This window comes from Pongo pygmaeus, chromosome 1 (genome assembly GCF_028885625.2).
Source record: "Pongo pygmaeus isolate AG05252 chromosome 1, NHGRI_mPonPyg2-v2.0_pri, whole genome shotgun sequence".
Taxonomy (NCBI): Eukaryota; Metazoa; Chordata; class Mammalia; order Primates; family Hominidae; genus Pongo; species Pongo pygmaeus.
Genome location: NC_072373.2, coordinates 190,721,344 through 190,743,651, shown reverse-complemented (window position 1 = coordinate 190,743,651; position 22,308 = coordinate 190,721,344). Strand labels below are relative to the sequence as shown.

At 52.4% G+C, this 22,308-nt stretch overlaps 2 protein-coding genes across 3 annotated transcripts; one reads left to right on the top strand and one right to left on the bottom strand.

Annotated features, from left to right (window-relative positions):
- Window positions 1–319: 319 nt before the first annotated feature.
- On the top strand, window positions 320–16,484 carry MFSD2A (MFSD2 lysolipid transporter A, lysophospholipid). Of its 2 annotated transcripts, none has more exons than XM_054496630.2 (14): window positions 320–1,229; window positions 2,923–3,057; window positions 4,535–4,659; window positions 11,754–11,877; window positions 12,014–12,092; window positions 12,400–12,557; window positions 13,132–13,222; window positions 13,342–13,463; window positions 13,617–13,700; window positions 14,159–14,242; window positions 14,336–14,448; window positions 14,864–15,007; window positions 15,099–15,275; window positions 16,035–16,484. In XM_054496630.2, the coding sequence occupies exons 1-14, from the start codon at window positions 1,137–1,139 to the stop codon at window positions 16,096–16,098; spliced, it is 1,593 nt and encodes a 530-aa protein (XP_054352605.1). In that variant the 5' UTR covers window positions 320–1,136; the 3' UTR covers window positions 16,099–16,484. The 2 variants fall into 2 exon arrangements, with proteins under 2 accessions (XP_054352605.1, XP_054352613.1); XM_054496638.2 differs by having other exon boundaries at window positions 961–1,223.
- Window positions 6,472–9,122, bottom strand: LOC129012857 (small ribosomal subunit protein uS5-like). Its single transcript, XM_054448986.1, has 2 exons — window positions 8,334–9,122; window positions 6,472–6,546 (listed from the first exon to the last, which is right to left on the bottom strand). Exons 1-2 carry the CDS (start codon window positions 9,120–9,122, stop codon window positions 6,472–6,474), a joined length of 864 nt encoding a protein of 287 aa, XP_054304961.1.
- Window positions 16,485–22,308: the final 5,824 nt, after the last annotated feature.

Here is a 22,308-nt window from a genome sequence, read left to right as displayed (position 1 = left end):
TCTTCTTTTGAGGACCACATTTCTGGGCATTCTCTTTTTCAAAACTTTCCCTGTTTCAACCCTCAGTGCCTCTGGAGCCTTGTATCTCCCAGGGCCTCTTGTTGGGGAGACACATACACCCCATTCAGACTTCTGTAATTTATGCTAAGAGGGATAGAGCAGGGCTGTTGAGAGCAACTGCTTTGGAATCGGACAAAACCCTTCAGGCCTGGCTCTGCCACATAACAGTTGCTTCACTTCTCCAAGTTTCCCCTTCCTGTGATGTAAGATGGGGATAATAATAGCACCACCCTCACTTGGTGGTTTTTGAGGGCCGAAAGAGATCACATTAAGCATGGAGGAAGCTATCCATAAAAGGCTACTGTTGTCATAGTGTACTAGTGGGCGTAGCCCCGGCTTCTCTCCACGACTTGAGAGCTCCCTTCTGGCAGGAGCAGCCACTGGATTGCCTCATCTTTCTCCCCATTGCCCGGATGCCAAGGGCAGAACGGGGGAATGGTGTGTCTTCGGGGATGAGAGAGAGGCATCAGGAGGGAAAGTGTCAGCGTATGTTCTCTAGGCTTGAAGAAGGAGACAGGCCCTGACTCCAGATTTTAAAGTGGGCTTCAGAGCCCCTACCTTTCCTAGGCCTGGGGGTCAGAAGTCATGGGTGGTAGGCCCAACTCGGGGAGAGTCGGACCTTGGGGACCTCGGGGACCTCGGGCAGATCGGGGACTTCGGGCAGATCACTTTCAGCCTGGGGCCTCGGTTTCCTCGCGCGTGTCTGGGAGGTCTCGCGGCCTGCTTCTCGGATTGCTAGGAGCCAACGCAGGCAGATGCCGGTTCCGGGGCTTGGAGAACGTGGCTCGGTGGCACAGAGCCGCCGGGCGAGGCGGGGGCAGGGAGGCGGGCGACGGGATTGGCTGGAGGCGGGGCAGCGGGGCTCGGGGATTGGCCGCAACCGAGAGGGCTGGGCAGAACTATAAGAGGCGCGGAGGGGGCGTGCAGCAGAGTGCGTGCCTCGCCTGCCAGCCGGCTTGGCTAGCGCGCGGCGGCCGTGGCTAAGGCTGCTACGACGCGAGCTTGGGAGGAGCAGCGGCCTGCGGGGCAGAGGAGCATCCCGTCGACCCGGTCCCAGGCGGCGTGGCCCGCCGGTCATGGCCAAAGGAGAAGGCGCCGAGAGCGGCTCCGCGGCGGGGCTGCTGCCCACCAGCATCCTCCAAACCACTGAACGCCCGGCCCAGGTGAAGGTGAGGGCCCGGCACCCCGCGTGGAGGGCGAGGGGAGGGAGGAGGCGGAAATGGGGGATCGGGGGCGTCCCGGGGTCGGCCTGGTCAGGGGACCATTGGCATAGCCAGGGACAGGAAGCCTACGAGCCAGAGAGGACCTGGGGGTACCCTGGGACAGGGGGTGACGGAGAAAAGCTGTGGGCGCCGTCGCCCCCCTTTGCTCACCCGCACTCCACGCTCTGCGGAGAGGCTCTGCCGGCAGCCCCATGTGATTCCCCGCTCTGCCTAGCCGGTTTCCATTCTTCCGTGTTGAGCGGCTGGGGCTTGCCGCCCCAAACGCCAGAGGTGACCCCAGAAATCTGGGAAACTCCCCTTGGTTCCCCATCTCTCATCCCCTACCTCCCACTCCACCCACCTACTCTTGCGCCTCATCTCTGCTGTTAGGGCCGCTCAAGTTCATTCATAAGAACAAGAGCTCTGCTCTTAAAGGAGCCGCGTCCCTCAGGCATTTGTCTGAATGTGGATGTTCGCGCGGGAACGGTGCTTTGCGCATCGAGACCATCGACCCCATCCCCAGTCCTGGGGACTTATTGAAGGACCAAATAAAATGAGGCGGTCCCCTAGGAAAGGATCTCAGGCAATAGATACCTTCGTGGGAGGTGACTGTCTTTTCCTTTTAATTTTATTAACTGATCCTTGGAAGGAGCTGGGTGAGCAATTATGCTGTTACTATGTATGAGTAATATCTACTTTCCCTGGGCAACCCAACCTCCCTAGTGCCCCACCCGGAGAGGGATCAGGCCTGAACCTGGAGGCATTTCCTCCCGTCTCCAAGGTCCTCTAGGAGCTCGGGGGTGGAGGGCGATGGGTCGGGAAGCTGGAGGGTAGGACAGTTCCTGGGTCTGCCTGAAGCTCTGGCTGCCTATAGTGGTCAGGGATGCTCTGGGATAGGTGGAACAGCTGCGCCTGCAGCCAGCTGGGCCGGGCCCCCATAGCTCTCTAGAGCCCTCACCAGGAGTAGGCAGGTGGATCCTGTCTCTGAGGCAGGGTGGGAGCCTGGGCTGGGCTCAGGCAGCTCTTGGCAGCAAGCGGATTTTCAGGTTGTGGCAGCTGGTGCCGGGTGGGGACAGGTCCGCTGCTGGAGCATGCTCCCCCTGAAACTTGGAAAGGAGCAGTGGCTGAGGTCTTGGGAGGAGTTCTTTAGGGATGGTGGACTGATAAGTTTCCTTAGAATCTCCAGGAGGGAGGTGGCTTAGGGGCAACTTTCACACAAGTATGGATTCCCCTTTTCCATGTTCCTAAGAATGGAGAACACCTTTCTTTTGTAGAAAGTGGGATCTCGGAGATCGAGACCACGCTGGCTAACATGGTGAAACCCCGTCTCTACTTAAAATACAAAAAATTAGCCGGGTGTGGTAGCGGGCACCTGTAGTCCCAGCTACTCGGGAGGCTGAGGCAGGAGAATGGCGTGAACCCAGGAGGCGGAGCTTGCAGTGAGCCGAGATCGTGCCACTGCACTCCAGCCTGGGCGACAGAGCAAGACTCCGTCTCAAAAAAAAAAAAAAAAAAAAAAGGTGGGATCTCCTGGATAGGAACAGGTCAAAGCAGAGTTGTTTGTTCTGGTAGAGTTGGCCAGAGGGATGGTCCTTCCTGTGGAACCTTCTTGGATGGAGGCCAGAACCTTGGGCCTTTCATCTTTTCCTCCTCTTCCCAGAAAGAACCGAAAAAGAAGAAACAACAGTTGTCTGTTTGCAACAAGCTTTGCTATGCACTTGGGGGAGCCCCCTACCAGGTGACGGGCTGTGCCCTGGGTTTCTTCCTTCAGATCTACCTATTGGATGTGGCTCAGGTGAGTGGTCTAAGCCTTGGAGGGCTCATTCAGCGTCCTGAGGTGGGGAAGACTATGCACCCCTGGGTCAGTTCGCTCAGTTTTCCCCATCTGTGAAATGGGACCCCAAATCACTACTTTGCTGCCTCTGAGTCAGTGGGCAAGAAATGAGAAGACCCTGGAAAGTATCCAGGAAGGGAGTGTCTCCACCCCAGGAGTCTTTGCTGGAAAGATCTGGCAACTCCTCCTTGCCTGGCATGAGCAACAGAGCCTGAAGCGGTAGGCGGTAGAATGAGGGAGAATGGGGCCTGCTGGGGATGCTGTTCTTAGAAGAGACTGGCATACTGTGTCCCTGGCTGGGAGATAGTCAGCTGGCTTGACTCAGGGGTTGGTGGCTGTTGCCAGGCTTGTGGATGAGATGCATCCCACCTTTACCTGAGGAGCAGAAGGGTACTTAGGTGCCAGGCTAAGTTAGAATGCCCCAGTACACAGGGTCTTTGACTGGGAGGGGTACTTAGGGTGAAACAGGACTATTCTGTGCATTGAGAAGCCTTGGCCAGAAGCCTGGCATCCTGAGAATTCGCCCTGTCTGGATGGGAGAGTGGGAGGCAGAATAGCCATGACTACCGGGGCTCCTGAACCAGCTGTCTTCTCTGTGTAGCATCTAACTTGGCAAGCATCGCATCTTAGTTGTATCCATTTACAGAGGGGGAACACTGAGCTTCAGAAGGAACAAAAAACTTCAGCAGCTAATTTTTGAGTAACTCTCATGGGCTGGGCCTTGGGTGGGGTATAAATATGAGGAACCTGCAGTCAAAGTGTAAACCTGTTGCAGTGGGTGTTAGAGCTGGGGTTGGGGGGTTAGACTAGGGAGACTATGGTATAGGGAAGAATACCCACTCCCCGGAGAAATAGCAATAGCAGGGCTTTGATGGATGAGGAGGAGTCGGGAGAGTCTGTATTTAGGGCCTGGGGGATTTTGGGGAAGGGAGGGGGATAGCTTGAGTGGGTAGTGACAAGTCCCTTTTTAAAAAGCATCTATAGGCTCCTTTTTCCACATCCGAGATAGAGCTTGAACCTATAAGGTAGAACTCATAACTCCCATTATACAGATGCGGACACTGAAGCACACTGTTCACCCTGCGAATGATCATTCTGATATCAGGTGGTCAGGGGCTCAGGGCTGAGAGAGGGAGGGAAGGAAATGTTTATGAATTCATTTGAATTGATGGGAATGTTTTCAAGGGCAGTGGAGGGAAGCAATTAAGGAAACAGAGCTGGGAAAGCTTCTAAGAAGCCACCCAGTGCTACTCTTATTGGAGAAATGCTATTGTCATTATTAACAAGGCAAGTGAAGATGTGTAAGGTCTATGTGGGAGCAGCTCAGGGTCACAAGATCCTGGCTGAGATAGGGAGGGAGCCTCCGCTTCTGCCTACCAATGAGAGTTGAGGCGAGTAGAAGGATGAAGAAGTTGTCTTTTGCTTCTCCCCATTCCAGGTGGGCCCTTTCTCTGCCTCCATCATCCTGTTTGTGGGCCGAGCCTGGGATGCCATCACAGACCCCCTGGTGGGCCTCTGCATCAGCAAATCCCCCTGGACCTGCCTGGGTCGCCTTATGCCCTGGTGAGTAGAAGATGCCCCTTTGAGGTGGCACAAGGCAGGGCTTCCAGCATATCTGCTCCTTGGTCCTTCTCTCTGTCTTGTCACAGGCAGGAGGGTGAGGAGAAGGAAGGAGTTAAAAGCCCAAGGGTGTCGAAACCCCATCCAAGGCATCAGCTACCCTGAGCACGGGCACTGGCATGCTCAGCCAGTTCATTTCCAGGACAGCCAAAGTGCTAGGCTGGGCAGCTCAGGCCTCATTCCTCCCCAGGGTCCACTCATTTTCCTTGGTGAAGCTGGAATTCTGAATTCTCCCACTCTATCACTTCCTGCAGTGGCCGAGGTAGTACTTAAGAGTGGTTAAGCAGTTGTACTCTGGAGCCAGCCTGCCTGGGCTTATTTTATTATTTTTATTTTTCTTTCTTCCTTTTTTTTTTTTTTTAGAGACAGGGTCTCGCTCTGTCACCCAGGCTGGAGTACAGTGGTGTGATCATAACTCACTGCTGCCTGGAACTCCTGGGCTCAAGTGATCCTCCCACCTCAGCCCCTCGAGTAGCTGGGACTACAGGCACATGAACCACACCTGGCTAATCTTTTAAAATTATGATTTGTAGAGACGGGTCTCACTATGTTGCCTAGGCTGGCCTTGAACTCCTGGGTTCAAGGTGTCCTCCCGCCTCAGCCTCCCAAAGTGTTAGGATTACAGGTGTGAGCCACCATGCCCGGCCCCTGCCTGGGTTTAAATCCCAATTTCCCTACTTACAGCTGAGTCACTTCACATCTCTGAGTCTCAAGTTTCTTCATCTGTAAAATGGGGATAATAATTACGCCTATCTCACAGAGTTGTGGTGGATTAATTTTTTTTTTTTTTTTTGACGTTCTTAGAACAGTGCCTGACTTAATTCTACTTCATAAGGTTGATGTAATTTTGAGACTTAAATAAGTTGATACTAAAATACCAAGCAGTGTTTGGGACACTAAGTGCTATGATGACCACTTCAGGGAAGCTCAGCAGGAGAGCTGGCATGTGGTCCCTAGTACAGGCCACACCAGGGGAACTGCGGAATCCTGGGCTGGGAATTAGACGTCAGGCCCAGCCTGCTGCATCTCTGCTTCCCTGTGGGACCCTCCAACAGCACATTGATATATAATTTGGCACCCCTTCAGGGTGGCTCCTGGCAGAGCAGGGGATAGGGTAATACCCAGGATGGGGTAGCAAACCCATAACCTTTGGCACCTTGGATGACGTAAATTACCTTTTCCCTTGGTACAAAGCCTGTGCTACTCAGCTTCAGGGCCAAAGTAGGCAGAGGTGGTGCCACAGATCGGATCAGACGGCAGGGGAGACGCACAGGATAGGCTGTCAGGCGGGGGCTCTGGTTCCCTCCAGGACATCCTGCTTCAGGGTGTGGGGGGGCATACCCCTTTCATCTCCAGCCCATCCCGGCTTAAGTGGGCGCCTTCCTGCCCCAGGGGCGCCCATACCTGGCCTCCGGCCTTCAAAGCTCTTCCCGCAACCCCTTCCCCCACTACAGCTTCCTTTCCCACGAGGCCCCCCACCCACCCCAACCCTGCCAGCCCCTGGCTAAGGCCCAGGTTGGAGCCTTTGATCCAGTCTTCAGGGCCGGGGGCAGGACAGCCTGCCTTACCTGTGCAGGCTGCTCAGGGCTCCTGCGGCGCCAGCCCGTGAGAATTGGCCCTGTGCCCGCCTCCCTGGCAGCCAGTAGAAGGGGAGGCTCTGCTGCCACATCGCCTCATGAGGCCCAGCCAATGGGAGGCAGCCGCTCCCAGGGATGGTGGCTGCAGGCTGGGATACTCCCAGTTACACTGGGTTCCTCAGCAGCAGCTGCTCAGCTGCTTATGAGCAGAGGTTGGAGTGTTTGACAAAGGCTGATGAGGAGCTCTTGTTCCCTGAGGAGACAGAGTCAAGAGAGGTGGAGGTGGGCAGGCCTTCCCTGTGGCGTGTAGGAACTGAGCAACTTCCTGGGCAGGTGTGGCAGCCAGCTTGGGGAAGTTGCTGGGGGCCCTTCAGGCTGGTTTCTGATCTAGCAGGTGCCTGTGTGCGTATGCTTCTGTGGCTGGTGGTGCCTGTGTATGCGCGCACGTGGAATGGCTCGTGGGCTGAAGGCTGGTGTGCATATGACCTCCCTGTCCAAACTTTTTTTCCTTTTTGTGGTGAATGGGGTCTGGCTATGTTGCTCAGGCTGGTCTCAAACTCCTGGGCTCAAGCTATTCTCCTGTCTCAGCCTCCCTAAGTGCTGGGATTAAAGGCATGAGCCACCATGCCTGGCCAGACCTCTCCACCCATACCACCAGACCCCTCCTCAGGCCAGGCCTGGAGACCTGGAACCCCCTTTCCTTTCAGTGTAGGAAGAAACTGGGTCTGTCAGGGTTTGTGAGCCCTGTAGCTCTCTCTCTTCCTGGACCTCAGGGCAACCCCTGCTCTGAGCCTACATTTAAATCCTCTTCTTGAAACCAGGAAGACTTTTCTTCCTCCTCCACCTTTTGTTTGTTTGTTTGTTTGAGACGTAGTCTCACTCTGTCGCCCAGGCTGGAGTGCAGTGGCGTGATCTCAGTTCACAGCAAGCTCCGCCTCCTGGGTTCACGTCATTCTCCTGCCTCAGCCTCCTGAGTAGTTGGGACTACAGGCGCCCACCACCATTCCCGGCTAATTTTTGTATTTTTAGTAGAGACGAGGTTTCACCGTGTTAGCCAAGATGGTCTCGATCTCCTGACCTTGTGATCTGCCCGCCTCGGCCTCCCAAAGTGCTGGGATTACAGGTGTGAGCCACTGCACCTGGCCCTTTTCCATTTTTTTAATTAAAAAAAAAAAAAAAAAACACATATATAGAGATGGGGTCTTGTTATGTTGCCCAGGCTGGTCTTAAACTCCCAGCCTCAAGCAATACTCCTGCCTCAGCCTCCTGAAGTGCTGGGATTACAGGTGTGAGCCACCATTCCTGGCCAAACCAGAAAGACTTTGACAGTCACTTTGCCTGGAGTTCTCAAGGCTACTGTGTGAGAGACCAGATGTCAAGCAAGGTCCCATGGGGAGGCTGCAACAGCTGGGCCTGAGGTCTCCTTCCCAGCCCAGGGCTTTCTGCAGCTCCCCTGGTGTGGCCTGCATTAGTTACGCATGCCAACTCTCCTGCTGAGCTTCCCTGATGTGATCATTACAGCACTTAGTGTCCCAAACAGTGTTTGACATTTTAGTATCAACCAAGTCTCAAAGTTACTTCAATCCTGTGAACTAGAGCCAAGGCACCTCCAATGGCCTTTCAGGAGTTCCATTTCCACTCCCGCCTCATCTCCTGATTCTATCTCCCCGTTCTCTTCACTCCAGCCCTCCTGGCCTTGCCCTTCCTTAGACCTGCCTGATACGCACCTATCTGAAGACCTTTGCACTGACTATTCCCTTTGCCCGGTCGACTCTTGCCTCAGATGTCTAAAAGGCCAACTCCCTCCTCTCATTCAGGCCTTTGGCATGGATGCCACCTTCTCCTTGATTATTACATCCTTAATGTGGAATGTTAAAACTGCACTGCCCAAAAAAGAAATATTAGAGAACCGACAGATTTGTATCCCTGCTGTACCAAAAACAAAAACAAAAAAGCCAAAGTGAATGTACTTAATGCCACTGAACTGTACACTTAAAAATGGCTGTAATGGCAGTGGCACATGCCTGTTGTCCCAGCTACTTGGGAAACTGAGGTCGGAAGGTCGGGGGTCAGGTAGCTGTAGGTCTTAGAGATGGCATCAAAGGTGGCCTTGGCGAAGTTGCCCAGGGTGGCAGTGCAGCCCCGGGCCGAGGTGTAGCAGTCATCGATACCAGCCATCATGAGCAGCTTCTTGGGCACAGGTGCGGAGACGATGCCAGTGCCCCTGGGTACAGGGATGAGGCGCACCAGCACAGAGCCGCAGCGGCCTGTCACCTTGCAAGGGACGGTGTGGGGCTTGCCAGTCTTGTTCCCCGAGTAGCCTCTGCGCACGGAGACAATGGAGAGCTTGGCCAGAATGATGGCCCCACGGATGACGGTGGCCACCTCCTTGGAGCACTTAACACCCAGACCGACATGGCCATTGTAGTCTCCGATAGCAACAAACACCTTGAACCTGGTGCGCTGGCCGGCACGGGTCTGCTTCTGTACCGGCATAGTCTTCAAAACATCATCCTTGAGAGAGGCCCCCAGGAAAAAGTCAATGATCTCAGATTCCTTAATGGGCAGGGAGAAGAGATAGATCTCCTCCAGGGACTTGATCTTCATGTCCTTGACCAAGCGGCCCAGCTTGGTGACAGGCATCCACTCCTTATCCTCGGCCTTGCCTCCGCGAGCTCCGCGGCCTCGGCCCCGGCCCCGGCCCCTTCCACGGCCGCGACCCCGGCCCCGGATGCCACTGCCGAAACCTCGACGGAAGCCACCGCGGTTCCCCATCCCAGGGCCACCAGGGCCTCCGGGTCCCCCCGCTGCACCGGCGTCATCTGCCATTTGGTGTTTTCTCGGAGAAGAAGCTCGTAAACATTTTTTTAAGGTTATGGTAAATTTTATGTTACATATACTTTACCATAGTTTTACAAAAAGGTTATATAACATGTTGGGAGATGAGTGCTGTGAAGAAAAGAAATAAAGCTGGCTCCAGGAGATTAGAATAAGGGTGCAATTCACAAATGGGTGGACAAGGTAGGCCTTGTCCACCTTCCGACCTCTGGAAGGAGACTGTATTTACCAAGTCTCCCTATCAGGAGTTCACTGAGCACCTCGTCAAGACCCACACCGGAGTCTCCATGCAGCAGACCCAGGCTCCAGCTGTGGCTACAACATAGGGTTTTTATACAAGAAAAGTAAAGTGAATTAAGCCTGTTAAAAAAAAAAATGTTTACAAGACAGAGTCTTGCTATGTTGCACAGGCTGGACTCAAACTTCTGGGGAAAAGCAATCCTCTTGCCTCAGTTTCCCAAGTAGCTGGGACAACAGGCATGTGCCACTGCCATTACAACCATTTTTAAGTGTACAGTTCAGTGGCATTAAGTACATTCACTGTGGTTTTTTTGTTTTTGTTTTTGGTACAGCAGGGATACAAACCTGTCGGTTCTCTAATATTTCTTTTTTGGGCAGTGCAGTTTTAACATTCCACATTAAGGATGTAATAATCAAGGAGTTTGTTTGTTTGAGACAGGGCCTCACTCCGTCAACAGGCTGGAGTGCAGTGGTGCAATCTCGGCTCACTGCAACCTCTGCCTCCCAGGTTCAAGTGATTCTCCTGCTTCAGCCTCCCGAGGAGCTGGGACTACAGGTGTGCGCCACCATGCCTGGCTAATTTTTGTATTTTTAGTAGAGACGGAGGTTTCACCATGTTGGGCAGGCTGGTCTTGAACTCCTGACCTCAGGTGATCCACTTGCCTCGGTCTCCCAAAGTGCTGGGATTACAGGCATGAGCCACCGCGCCTAGCCTAAGTACATTCACTTTGTCGCCACCATCACCACCATCCATCCATTACATCCTTCCAAAGTGAAGCTCTCTACCTATTAGACACTAACTCCCCATTCCCCTCTCCCCACACCCGCTAGCAACCACTATTCAACTTTCTTCATGAATTTGACCACTGTAGGTACCTCATGAGTGAAATTACAATATTTATCTTTTTGTGTCTGGCTGATTTTCCTTGGCTTAATGTCTACAAGGTGTCATCTATGTTGTAGCATGTGTCAGAATTTTATTCCTTATGAAGGTTGAATGGTATATATAACTTTTAAATTATGTCAATTTTTCTGTTTGCCAACTAGTATGTAAGTTCCACCAGGGCAATGATTTTTTATCTGTTCTCTGGTTATCCTAAGTAATTAGAATAGCACCCAGCCCATAGCTGGAACTTATGAGGAAATGAGGAAATGAGGAAACGAGCTTCAGATAATTTAAATAACTTCCCGAGACTAAGTTTCATAGTTAGTTGGTGGAGCTAGAATGGAATCCCTGAAGAGTGGCTCAAAGGCCTTTCTCTTTACCACGGCCTGTGCTGCCTTGCTATAGTGATGTCATGAAGTTAGTCCATCCTGAGGTCTAACCCCTTTTGATGGTGTGGAACTCACATGGGGAAGGCGGACATTTGCCCACCTGGGCCTTCAACTCTCCTTCACTTGGAGCTGGCCTCTCCCCATCATGCCAGCTTCCCTGTGTCTGAATGGGTGTGTATGTGTGTGTGAATGAGGTATGTGTGTGTGTGAATGGGGTGTGTGAATGAGATGTGTATGTGAATGGGGGTGTGTGTGAATGATGTGTGTGTGAATGGGGTGTGTGTGTGTGTGAGAATGGGGTGTGTGTGAGAATGGGGTGTGTGTGTGTGTGAGATGGAGTGTGTGTGTGTGAATGATGTGTGTGAATGGGGTGTGTGTGTGTGAGAATGGGGTGTGTGTGTGTGTGAATGGGGTGTGTGTGTTTGAATGGGGTGTGTGTGTGTGAATGATGTGTGTGTGAATGGGGTGTGTGTGGGAGAATGGGGTGTGTGTGTGAATGGGGTGTGTGTGTGTGAATGGGGTATGTGTTAGAATGGGGTGCGTGTGTGAATGGGTGTGTGTATGAATGGAGTATGTGTGTGTGAATGGGGTGTGTGTGTGAATGGGGTGCGTGTATGTGAATGGGGTGCGTGTGTGAATGGGGTGCGTGTGTGTGAATGAGGTGTGTGTGTGAATGGGGTTTGTGTGTGAATGGGGTGTGTGTGTGAACCGGGTGTGTGTGTGTGGTTGATGAGTATCCGTGTGAGAACACGGGAGTTGGGGCTGCTCATTCTCTTTGCCTCCTTGCCCAGCCACCTGAGGTCTTGGACTCCTGTCCTAGCTCTCAGCCCATTAGAGGCTGCTGCCTCTGGAGTAGACTCAGGGTCTGACCTCGCACTCCATGCCTAGGATTTCAGTCTGGGGGCCCAGTTCCCATCTGCCATTCCGGGCTTGGCCATCAGCCTCTTCCCAGAGGCCCAGGATGGGTGGATTCAGCAGGAGTATGGGGAAGGAAGGAAGAGCTTAGCTTCCTTCCCTGTGGGGACCCTGTGAGGCATAGCAGACTGGGCTGGGCCTGGCTCCTGGGCTCCAGCCTCCAGCCTCCACTCACACCCTCCTCTTCCTCAGGATCATCTTCTCCACACCCCTGGCCGTCATTGCCTACTTCCTTATCTGGTTCGTGCCTGACTTCCCAGATGGCCAGACCTATTGGTACCTGCTTTTCTATTGCCTCTTTGAGACGATGGTCACGGTGAGTGTGGGTACCTCCCTTGGGTGTCTCTAGGGGCCGAGAGGAGGGCGGTCCTTGGGGCCCCCAGGGTTGGTACCGGAAGCTACATCCGTGTGTCCACCCGCCTGACCGGCCAATGACCTGTCTTCCATGCCAGTGTTTCCATGTTCCCTACTCGGCTCTCACCATGTTCATCAGCACCGAGCAGACTGAGCGGGATTCTGCCACCGCCTATCGTGAGTCTCCCCAGCCCACCTGACCCCACCCTCCAGGGACCCTCCAGCCACACTTCTTCGCTTGCGGGTCCAGCTCTTTGCTCTGCTCTAGGGTGTGGGTGTGAAACCATCTTAAAAATAACTCAATCCCCTTATTGGTCAGATGAGACCTGGAGAGGTGCATATGCGTTCAAACCAAGGTGTCACCTATCCCACTACCTCTACCCACCCTGCCTGGAGCTACCGCTGGGCTCCCACCCATCTGACCTTCCTCCCTGGGCCCACAACCCATGAGGCCCCTCCAAAACACCTCCTTTTCTCCTGCCAGGGATGACTGTGGAAGTGCTGGGCACAGTGCTGGGTACGGCGATCCAGGGGCAAATCGTGGGCCAAGCAGACACGCCTTGTTTCCAGGACCTCAATAGCTCTACAGTAGCTTCACAAAGTGCCAACCATACACATGGCACCACCTCACACAGGGAAACGGTGAGGCCCTGGGCAGGGCAGGGATTTGGGGAGATAAGGAACAATGAGGTGGTTTGTATAGTAACAGCTAGTGTTTATTAAATAAATGTTGGGCATTTGATATACATAACAATTAATACACCCAATATACCTACTTTGCAGAAAAAGAAACTGAAGCTTAGAGAGGCTGAATAAGTTGCCCAGAGTCATAAAGTTAGTGAATTGCAGAGATTTGGGAAGATTTGAATTCTGGGCTGTCAGACTCTGCAGCCTGGTTTCTATTTTTTTCCTTTTATTATTATTTGTAGAGACGGGGTCTTGCCAAGTTGCCCAGGCTGGTCTCAAACTCCTGGGATTACAGGTGTGAGGGCTGTACTCAACCAGCCTGGTTTCTGAGCATGTTGTGTATCTTAACTGTCCAGCCTTGGGAAGCAACAGCAGGCCCGGGATGATCCTCCCATTTCACCCATGGAGACAGTACGCTCCCAGAGGAGAGGGGACTGGCTCAAGATCATTGAGAGGGGCTGCTGGAACTGGGGTGCTGAGATGAGCTCAAACTGACCATCCTTGTATGTCACCTTCACTTCCCTTATAGCAAAAGGCATACCTGCTGGCAGCGGGGGTCATTGTCTGTATCTATATAATCTGTGCTGTCATCCTGATCCTGGGCGTGCGGGAGCAGAGAGGTAAGGGGGTGCCTGGGAAGGGATGCAGGCCTCAGCATGGACAGCTGTGTCTTTATGCCTGGCCCTCAGGCTTTGGGAGGGGTCTCTGCTCCTTCTTCACTGTCTGCTCTGGCCCCCAGAACCCTACGAAGCCCAGCAGGCTGAGCCGATCGCCTACTTCCGGGGCCTACGGCTGGTCATGAGCCACGGCCCATACATCAAGCTTATTACCGGCTTCCTCTTCACCTCCTTGGCTTTCATGGTGAGTGGGTTGTGACGTGCTCAGCCTGAGAAGGGAGTGTAATGGAAGCGGGGTGAGCAGAGGTCGCTGGGGCTTGGGGGATGTCTTGGGGATGCTCAGCCCCAACATCACCTCCTTCCTTGCATTTCCTTCCCTACATTGCCCCATGCCCAGCTGGTGGAGGGGAACTTTGTCTTGTTTTGCACCTACACCTTGGGCTTCCGCAATGAATTCCAGAATCTACTCCTGGCCATCATGGTGAGTGGGGCCTGAGCAGGGGCGGGCAGCCTGGGCTGAGGTGGCATAGGCTGTGGAATGGTTCTTGGAATAGGCAGAGGATGTTTCTCAGGCTGGCCCAAGGTCGTGAAAGGATGAGGGAGGCTTCTCAGGATATTTGGTTGGACCTTGCAAAGGTAGGACTGTGAAAGAAAGAGTTTGAGGTTAGATGTTTGAGTAGTGAGCACAGCAAAAGCAAGGGCAAGGACACCGGGAACTTGGCTCAGAGGTTTGAGAGGGCAGCAGACAAGGTGGGCCTGGACCAGCTCTGAGCTCTCCTGGGGAGCCGTCGAAGGTGCCTGTCATCTTCGTTGCTGCCCACATGATGTCATCTGGCTGCTCTTGGGCAGGGCTGGGAGCCGCTTTGGGGTTCTGGGAAGGGCAGGAGGGGCTCTGTGGCTCTAAACCATCTCCCTTTAACCCCCTTTGTCCGTCCACAGCTCTCGGCCACTTTCACCATTCCCATCTGGCAGTGGTTCTTGACCCGGTTTGGCAAGAAGACAGCTGTATATGTTGGGATCTCAGTGAGTGGGGTTGAAGAGCAGAGCCTGGGTTGAGTTGGGGATGTCTGGAGGGAACCTCTCAGCTGACTCATCTTCCTGCACCCCCTTCCCTAGTCAGCAGTGCCATTTCTCATCTTGGTGGCCCTCATGGAGAGTAACCTCATCATTACATATGTGGTAGCTGTGGCAGCTGGCATCAGTGTGGCAGCTGCCTTCTTACTACCCTGGTAGGTATATACAGGCCCCTCCTCGGGTATCTCCAGTCCCTAGTCCCCAGTTTTGAAGCTCCTCGGGGAGAGTTCTATGCGGTGTTCTCCCACAGGCCATTCTGTGGGTCCAGGTTAGGAGTGGGGGAGGTCTGTCCTGTACAGTTGTACAGGTAGTGAGCTTTGCAAGAACACCTAGTCAGAGTGAAAAATGGGGGCTATAATCTGACCTGGGCTCCACTTGCCACGCTGAGCACCTCCAGGCAGGGTTACTTCCTCTTAGAGCAAGAGGCCTTTTCTTATTCATGTGAAGGTCCCATATCCTCACTGAGCTGTGTACCCATGGTACTGCAAGCTTCCAGAGGGCCACCTCTTCTCATTAACACAGAGGCCCGTTAGGTGGGTCGGTCCTCATGGCTGTCACTACTCTGCGCAGGTCCATGTTGCCTGATGTCATTGACGACTTCCATCTGAAGCAGCCCCACTTCCATGGAACCGAGCCCATCTTCTTCTCCTTCTATGTCTTCTTCACCAAGTTTGCCTCTGGAGTGTCACTGGGCATTTCCACCCTCAGTCTGGAGTGAGTGGGGTGGGGACCTGGGGCAGGACTGGGCAGGGCCAGGCCCCAGGTGCCCCATCTTCACCGTTCTCCTGCCCCCTGGGTCCCATAGCTTTGCAGGGTACCAGACCCGCGGCTGCTCGCAGCCGGAACGTGTCAAGTTTACACTGAACATGCTCGTGACCATGGCTCCCATAGTTCTCATCCTGCTGGGCCTACTGCTCTTCAAAATGTACCCCATTGATGAGGAGAGGCGGCGGCAGAATAAGAAGGCCCTGCAGGCACTGAGGTGAGTTGGGAGGGGACAGGATGCTGGAGGAGGGGACATCACCGTGTCTAAACCCTCAATTTGTGTCTCCTGTGGCCAAGTCCAGACTCACCCCCCGCACATCTTCTCTGGACAGCTGTAACACTTAAGTACGCACCAGGCACTGTGTTAAATGGTCTTACCTTTATTCAACAAATACATACTGGCTGCCTACTATGTGCTAGGCAATTGATTGCTCTAGTGAACAAGACAAAAATCTCTGTCCTTAAGGAGCCTGTTATAGGACGTGTGCATCCATCACCTCCCATACCCCTCCAACAACCCTAAGTATCAGGTTCTTAGGGTTCCCCCTCTGCAGGTGAAGAAGTTGAGGTTTCAGCAGGAAGAGTACCTGGCCCAGCTGAGAGGGGCGGAGCTGAGGTTTGAGCCTCAGCATTCTGGCTCCAGAGACTGCACTCTTCCTCACCCTCCTGGCACATAGGACCTGAGTATGGCCTGAACCCTGCATCTGGGGAAACCAGTGGGCAGGCTGGAGTGAGTCATGCCAGCCCGTCAGCCAGCCCAGGCGAGAGTGTAGATCTAGGGTTTGCAGTACCCTGTGTGCAGCAAGGACAGTAAACAGACCAACCAACAGTTGAAAGTGGGAGTGAGCAAACTCTGTGTCCCGTGGTTCACTTGAGTCCGACAGCAGGGCCAAGATCATGTCAGGAAGGAGGCAGGTGGGCTGGAGAGGGGTAAGGATGGATGCTTCCTTCAACCCATCTCCTCTGGCTCTTGCAGGGATGAGGCCAGCAGCTCTGGCTGCTCAGAAACAGACTCCACAGAGCTGGCTAGCATCCTCTAGGGCCCGCCACGTTGCCCGAAGCCACCACGCAGAAGGCCGCGGGAGGGATCAGGACCTGTCTGCCGGCTTGCTGATCAGCTGGACTGCAGGTGCTAGGAAGGGAACTGAAGACTCAAGGAGGTGGCCCAGGACACTTGCTGTGCTCACTGTGGGGCCGGCTGCTCTGTGGCCTCCTGCCTCCCCTCTGCCTGCCTGTGGGGCCAAGCCCTGGGGCTGCCACTGTGAATATGCCAAGGACTGATCGGGCCTAGCCCGGAACACTAATGTAGAAACCTTTTTTTACAGAGCCTAATTAATAACTTAATGACTGTGTACATAGCAATGTGTGTGTATGTATATGTCTGTGAGCTATTAATGTTATTAATTTTCATAAAAGCTGGAAAACAGCTGCCTGTTTGTGTCTGTGTCTTCAGCCACTCACTGAGCCCTTCTGCCTTAAGACTCCGTTAGAGAACACACTGAGCCCCAGGTGCTACTGGGTGGGGGCGAACATGTCTGGAGTTGTGGCTGGAGTGCAGTGGCGCAATCTCGGCTCAGGCAATCCTTCCTTCTGCTTCACCCTCCCGAGTAGCTGGGACTACAGGCATGCACCACCACGCCTGGCTGATTTTTAAATTTTTTTGTAGAGATGGAGGTCTCACTATGTTGCCCAGGCCAATCCTTCCCGCTGGACTCAAGCAATCCTCCTGCATTAGCCTCCCAAAGTAGTGGGATTACAGGTGTGAGCCACTGCACCTGGCCTCTTGCTAAGTCAGGAGTGTTCTTATTTGAAAGATAAGAACACCCTAGTGTAGAGAGGGATTTAGCTAAAGTCACGCAGCCTTTAGTGACCTAACTGGAATTTTATCCCAACTCTGTAAGACTCCAATACCGTAATCCCCACTGTCTACTTCCCTGTGTCTGAGAATGACCAGGGGACCGGCAGACAGATGCTTGCTCTGGGTGTGCCTGTACACTGTGCTTCCTGCCTGGTGCATGCCTGAGCCTGCAGGGCTGGCGGGGCTGGAGGCCTGTGGGGTCCCTGGAGACTGGTGGTTCTTTCTCCACAACTGTTACTGATGGTATTGAAAGGTGAAAATGTACCTGCTGGATGTGTGTATCAGATGAGGGAGGATTTTACCACAGACGCACTGGTGACAAAAAAAAACCAAACACCTCCGGTAGGGAACGGGGTGGTGGGGAAGGCCTAGTTGGGAGCACTTGGCTAACTTCCATGGTATGAATAACTCCCACCATAGCCAATTTCAAGTTATCCATGGTTGTTCTACTTTGAACATTTCCTAAACATTTAGTAGTTGGCTTTTACAAGCTGGTAGGAGCTTGCCTAACACACCACTGGGTCTCACACTTAGGCCAAGCCCCCAAAATCACAAGAAGGCAAAGCTGGCAGGACCAGGAGCTACTAGTCAAACCTCCTGATTTTACAAATAGATAAATGAGGCCCAGACAAGAGAAAGCTCTTAGGCTATTCTGGTTTGGTTCTTACCTTGAGTGTGGGGCTCCGTTTTGGGTGGGAGGGGGGTCTACCATTTTTACTGATGAAGTTCTGCCAGGTTACTTTGATAAATTACATTAAGCATTACTAACAGGCATGGTTACATGTGCGTAATAAGTATGAATTCAGTTAGTCTTCAGATAGTTGTCAGAACTTCCCTATGAGGAAGGTATTATTGTCATCCTCACGTTAGAGATAAGGAAACTGACGCAGGGAAAAGTTAAGTAACCTGCTCAAGGTCATTGGACAGTCACTGGAAGAGCTGATACTTGAATCGAGGTTGGCTATAGTGCCTGGGCTCTTAACCACTACTTAAGGCTGTTAGGTGAACCAATGGTTTTGTCAACACCAAGGCAAGTCACACACTGTCTTTGTATCAGCCATCTCATGTCAGGCTGTCTGGGCAAGGCAGGAGCCTAGAGTCTGGTCTGGCCTCTGGAGCTAGCCTGCTCAGAGACTCTGAGATAATGTTTATAGAAGCCCACTTATACCTCCTCTCTCCCACCACTCTAACTAGTAACCACCAAGTCCTGTCTTTAAAAAAAAAAAATTAAAGTTTTCAGCTGGGCGCAGTGGCTCACGCCTGTAATCCCAGCACTTTGGGAGGCTGAGGCGGCAGATCACCTGAGGTCAGGAGCTCGAGACCAGCCTGGCCAACATGGTGAAACCCCGTCTCTACTAAAAATACAAAAATTAGCCAGGTGTGGTGGCACATGCCTGTAATCCCAGCTACTCGGGAGGCAGAGGCAGGAGAATCACTTGAACCCAGGAGGCAGCAGTTGCAGTGAGCTGAGATCACGCCACTGCATTCCAGTCTGGGGGACAGAGAGAACCAGTCTCAGAAACAAACCAAAAACAAACAAACAAAAACAAAACTAGCCAGGGGTGGTGGCACATGCCTGTAATCCCTGCTACTTGGGATGCTGAGGGCAGGAGAATGGCTTGAACCTGGGAGGTGGAGGTTGCAAAGAGCCAAGACCATGCCATTGCACTCCAGCCTGGGTAACACAGCAAGACTCTGCCTAAAAAAAAAAAAAAAAAAAAAAAAAAATTAAAGTTTTCCAAACCACTCAAGCTTGTTTCTTTCCTGTCCCTACAATTACTTCTCAGGCATTATGCTCTCTTACCTGGGTGAATAGACCAGCATCCTGTCTGGTCTCCTTGACTTTAATTTGATCTCCTCACCTTCTTTCTGCAAACTATCCAAGATAACTCAGTAGCTCTCCTGTTTAGAAACATTTCCGTAACCTGGGTGTAGTGGCTCTGCCTGTAATCCCAGCTACTAGGGAGGCTGAGGTGTGAGGATTACAAGGCCAGGAGTTCAAGACCAGCCTGGGCAACATAGACCCCAATTCTATAAAATAAAAAACAATTAGCCAGGTGTGGTGGCTTGCACCTTGTAGTTCCAGCTACCCAGGCAGCTGAAGCAGGAGGGTCTCTTGAGCCCAGGAATCTGAGGCTGCAGTGACCTACGATTGCGCCACTGCACTCCAGCCTGGGGAAAAGAGGGACACCCTGTCTCAAACAAAACAAAAAGTTTCCTAGAAATCCTTCTGTGAGTTTCTGCCTGAGACCCCTACTGACCTCCCCAGGCCCAGATCTAGATGCAGCTCTTTTTGCAGGCCACCTGCTGGACCCTGGTCTTGCAGCTCCTGCTGCAGTTCCACCTGGCAGACACCCATCCAATATGTCTTGACTCCAGCAAGCCCCTCTGAAGCAGTCCCTACCCCTCTGCCTTTGGGACTCTCTGAGGGATCGTCTCTTTCATCGTGGTCTCCCACACTGAGCCGAGGGCCAGGCATGGTGGGGTGGGGCAGGCACGTGAAGCTGAGTGAATGGGAGCTGTGACCAGAGCAGGCTTTGGCTGGGTGTCAGACCCGGCTCCCACTGACCCACTGTTACACATCTCTCCAGGTCACAATTTCCCCCAAACTTCCTATGGGGATTTAGACTTTTCATTTTTTCTTTTTCTTTTTTCTTTTTTTTTTTTTTGAGACAGAGTCTTGCTCTGTGGCCCAGGCTGGAGTGCAGTGGCGCCATCTCGGCTCACTGCAAGCTCCGCCTCCCGGGTTCATGCCATTCTCCTGCCTCAGCCTCCTGAGTAGCTGGGACTACAGGCGCCCGCCACCACGCTCGGCTAATTTTTTTGTATTTTTAGTAGAGACAGGGTTTCACCATGTTAGCCAGGATGGTCTCGATCTCCTGACCTCGTGATCCACCCAAAGTGCTGGGATTACAGGCCTCCCAAAGTGCTGGGATTACAGGCGTGAGCCACCGCGCCCAGCCAGGGGATTTAGACTTGAACGCCCTTGCTTCTCTCCAGTTTCACACTCACAGAAAATTGCTCTCCTCTTCCAAGATCCCCTGTTGAATTCTTGGGGACTTCTTTCAGGGTGGGACGGGTGAAGAGGGGAAGCAATGTCTGTTGGGTCATTGGCTACTCTAGGTCCCTTCTGGACAGATCATACCTACTTATTCTTTGGGAGAAGAGCCATATTGACTTCCTCTATGCTTGAATCCAGCATTACTACAACAAACCCTGTCTCTCCCTCTTCACTCGGCCCTGCTGCCCTGTTTTGCCAACCTCACAGCCCACCCACACCTCTGCTAAGGACCAGGTGCAGCTTTGGCGCCACCTGCTGGAAGAAAGGAGCAGCACCTCCACATTTCAAAGAAGAAATTCCAGATCTGACATTGGTTTGGAATATCGATTCCATTGATCCGAAGAGATATTTACAATGAGTCTACTATATGCCATACACCAACTAGGCTCTGAGGACAAAGTGGTGAACAAAATAGAGCTTACATTCTCGGTGGAGATCAATGACAAATAAATAATTTCAGATCGTAATAAGCATCATGAAAGAAGCGAGGTGATGTGATGGAGGAAGCTGGTACGGAGCTACTTTAAGTCAAGTGCTCAGGAAAGAATGTCCTGAGAAAGTAACATTTGGCTGGACACAGTGGCTCATGCCTGTAATCCTAGCACTTTGGGAGGCTGAGGTGGAAGGATCGCTTGAGCTCAGAAGTTTGAGAGCAGCCTAGGGAATATACAGAGACCTCATCTCTACTAAAGATAAAAAATTAAAAAATTTAAAAAAAAGAAAGAAAAAGAGAGTGATCTTCATGAAGGATGAGAAATAGCTAAATGTGAAGAGAGCTTAGAGGGAAAGCACTGCAAGTAGACAACGCAGACCCCAAGGCCCCAAAGAGCTTGGAATATCGGAAGGACAGAAAGGAGACCAGTGTGGCCAGTGTAGTGAATGAGGCCAGGCACAGTTGCTCAAGCCTGTAATCCCAGCACTTTGGGAGGCCGAGGCAGGTGGATTACCTGAGGTCAGGAGTTCGAGACCAGCCTGACCAACATAGTGAAACTCCATCTCTACAAAAAATACTAAATTAGCCAGGCGTGGTGGCGCATGCCTGTAATCCCAGCTACTCGGGCAGGAGAATTGCTCGAACCTGGGAGGCAGAGGTTGCGGCGAGCGGAGATCGTGCCATTGCACCCCAGCCTGGGCAACAAGAGTGAAATTCTGTTTCAAAAAAAAAAAAAAGAGAGTATCTCAGGGAGAAGGAACAGCATGTGCTAAAGCCCAGAGGCCAGGGAGATCATGGTGGAGTCAAGGAACAGAAAGGCCAGTGTGCCTGGAGCACAAAGATTGAGGGAATGGGATGCAAGATGAGGCTGAGGATGAAGGCAGAGGCAGATGGTCCACAACATGGCTTTGTGGGTTGTGTTAAGCATTTTGGTCCTTATCCTAAGAGCAGAGGAAGGCCATTGAAGAGTTTTAAGCAGGGAAGCCATATGATAGATGAAGAGTTTGGAAAGACCTATCAGCTGCTCTGAGGAGAAAGAATTGAAGAAGGTGAAAAGGGAAGCTGGAAGACTAATGAAGAGGCTGCTCGTGTAATGTTCCAAGGATGAGTGATATTGATGAGTACAAGACGAGTGGAGGCAGTGGAGATAGAAAAGGACTGATTTGGAAGCTGGTAGGACTGGATATAATTGAGATGGAGAGGGAGAGGCGGAGAGAGTATGAAAGTGATGTCTATATTTCTTTTTCTTTTCTTCTTTTCTTTTCTGAGCCGGAGTCTCACTCTGTCGCCAGGCTGGAGTGCAGTGGCACAATCTCGGCTCACTGCAACCTCCGCCTCCTGGGTTCAAGTGATTCTCCTGCCTCAGCCCCCCAAGTAGCTGGGATTACAAGCGCGTGCCACCACGCTCAGCTAATTTTTGTATTTTTAGTAGAGACGAGGTTTCACCATCTTGGCCAAGATGGTCTTGATCTCTTGACCTTGTAATCCACCCGCCTCGGCCTCCCAAAGTGCTGGGATTACAGGCATGAACCACTGCACCCGGCCTATATTTCTTTTTCATTTGTTTGTTTTTAAGAGAATGTCTCACTGTCGCCCAGACAAGAGTGCAGTGGCACGATCATGGCTCACTGCAGCCTCCACCTCCCAAGCTTCAGCGATCCTCCTGTCTCATTTTTTGATTTTTTGTAGAGACAAGATCTCGCTATGTGGCGAAGGCTGGTCTCGAACTCCTGGGCTCAAGCAATCCTTCCTCCTCAGCCTCCCAAAATGTTGGGATTACAGGTGTGAGCCATGGAGCCCAGCAATGCCTAGATTTCTATCTTGGGAAACAATGAGTGGGACTTCTAAACACAGCAAACATGAGCAAGTTTGGAGGCCAAAAAAATTCATTTGCCACT

Bases quoted from the DNA above. Each gene is read 5' to 3' on its own strand.
- LOC129012857 (XM_054448986.1), bottom strand. From the start codon at position 9,122: ATGGCAGATGACGCCGGTGCAGCGGGGGGACCCGGAGGCCCTGGTGGC. The intron at 6,547-8,333 runs GTAGCTGGGACA...CTGTCTCCTCAG, and splicing joins TTCCGACCTCAGTTTCCCAA to GGAACAAGAGCTCCTCATCA.
- MFSD2A (XM_054496630.2), top strand. From the start codon at position 1,137: ATGGCCAAAGGAGAAGGCGCCGAGAGCGGCTCCGCGGCGGGGCTGCTG. The intron at 3,058-4,534 runs GTGAGTGGTCTA...TCCCCATTCCAG, and splicing joins ACCTATTGGATGTGGCTCAG to GTGGGCCCTTTCTCTGCCTC. The intron at 13,464-13,616 runs GTGAGTGGGTTG...CCCCATGCCCAG, and splicing joins TCACCTCCTTGGCTTTCATG to CTGGTGGAGGGGAACTTTGT.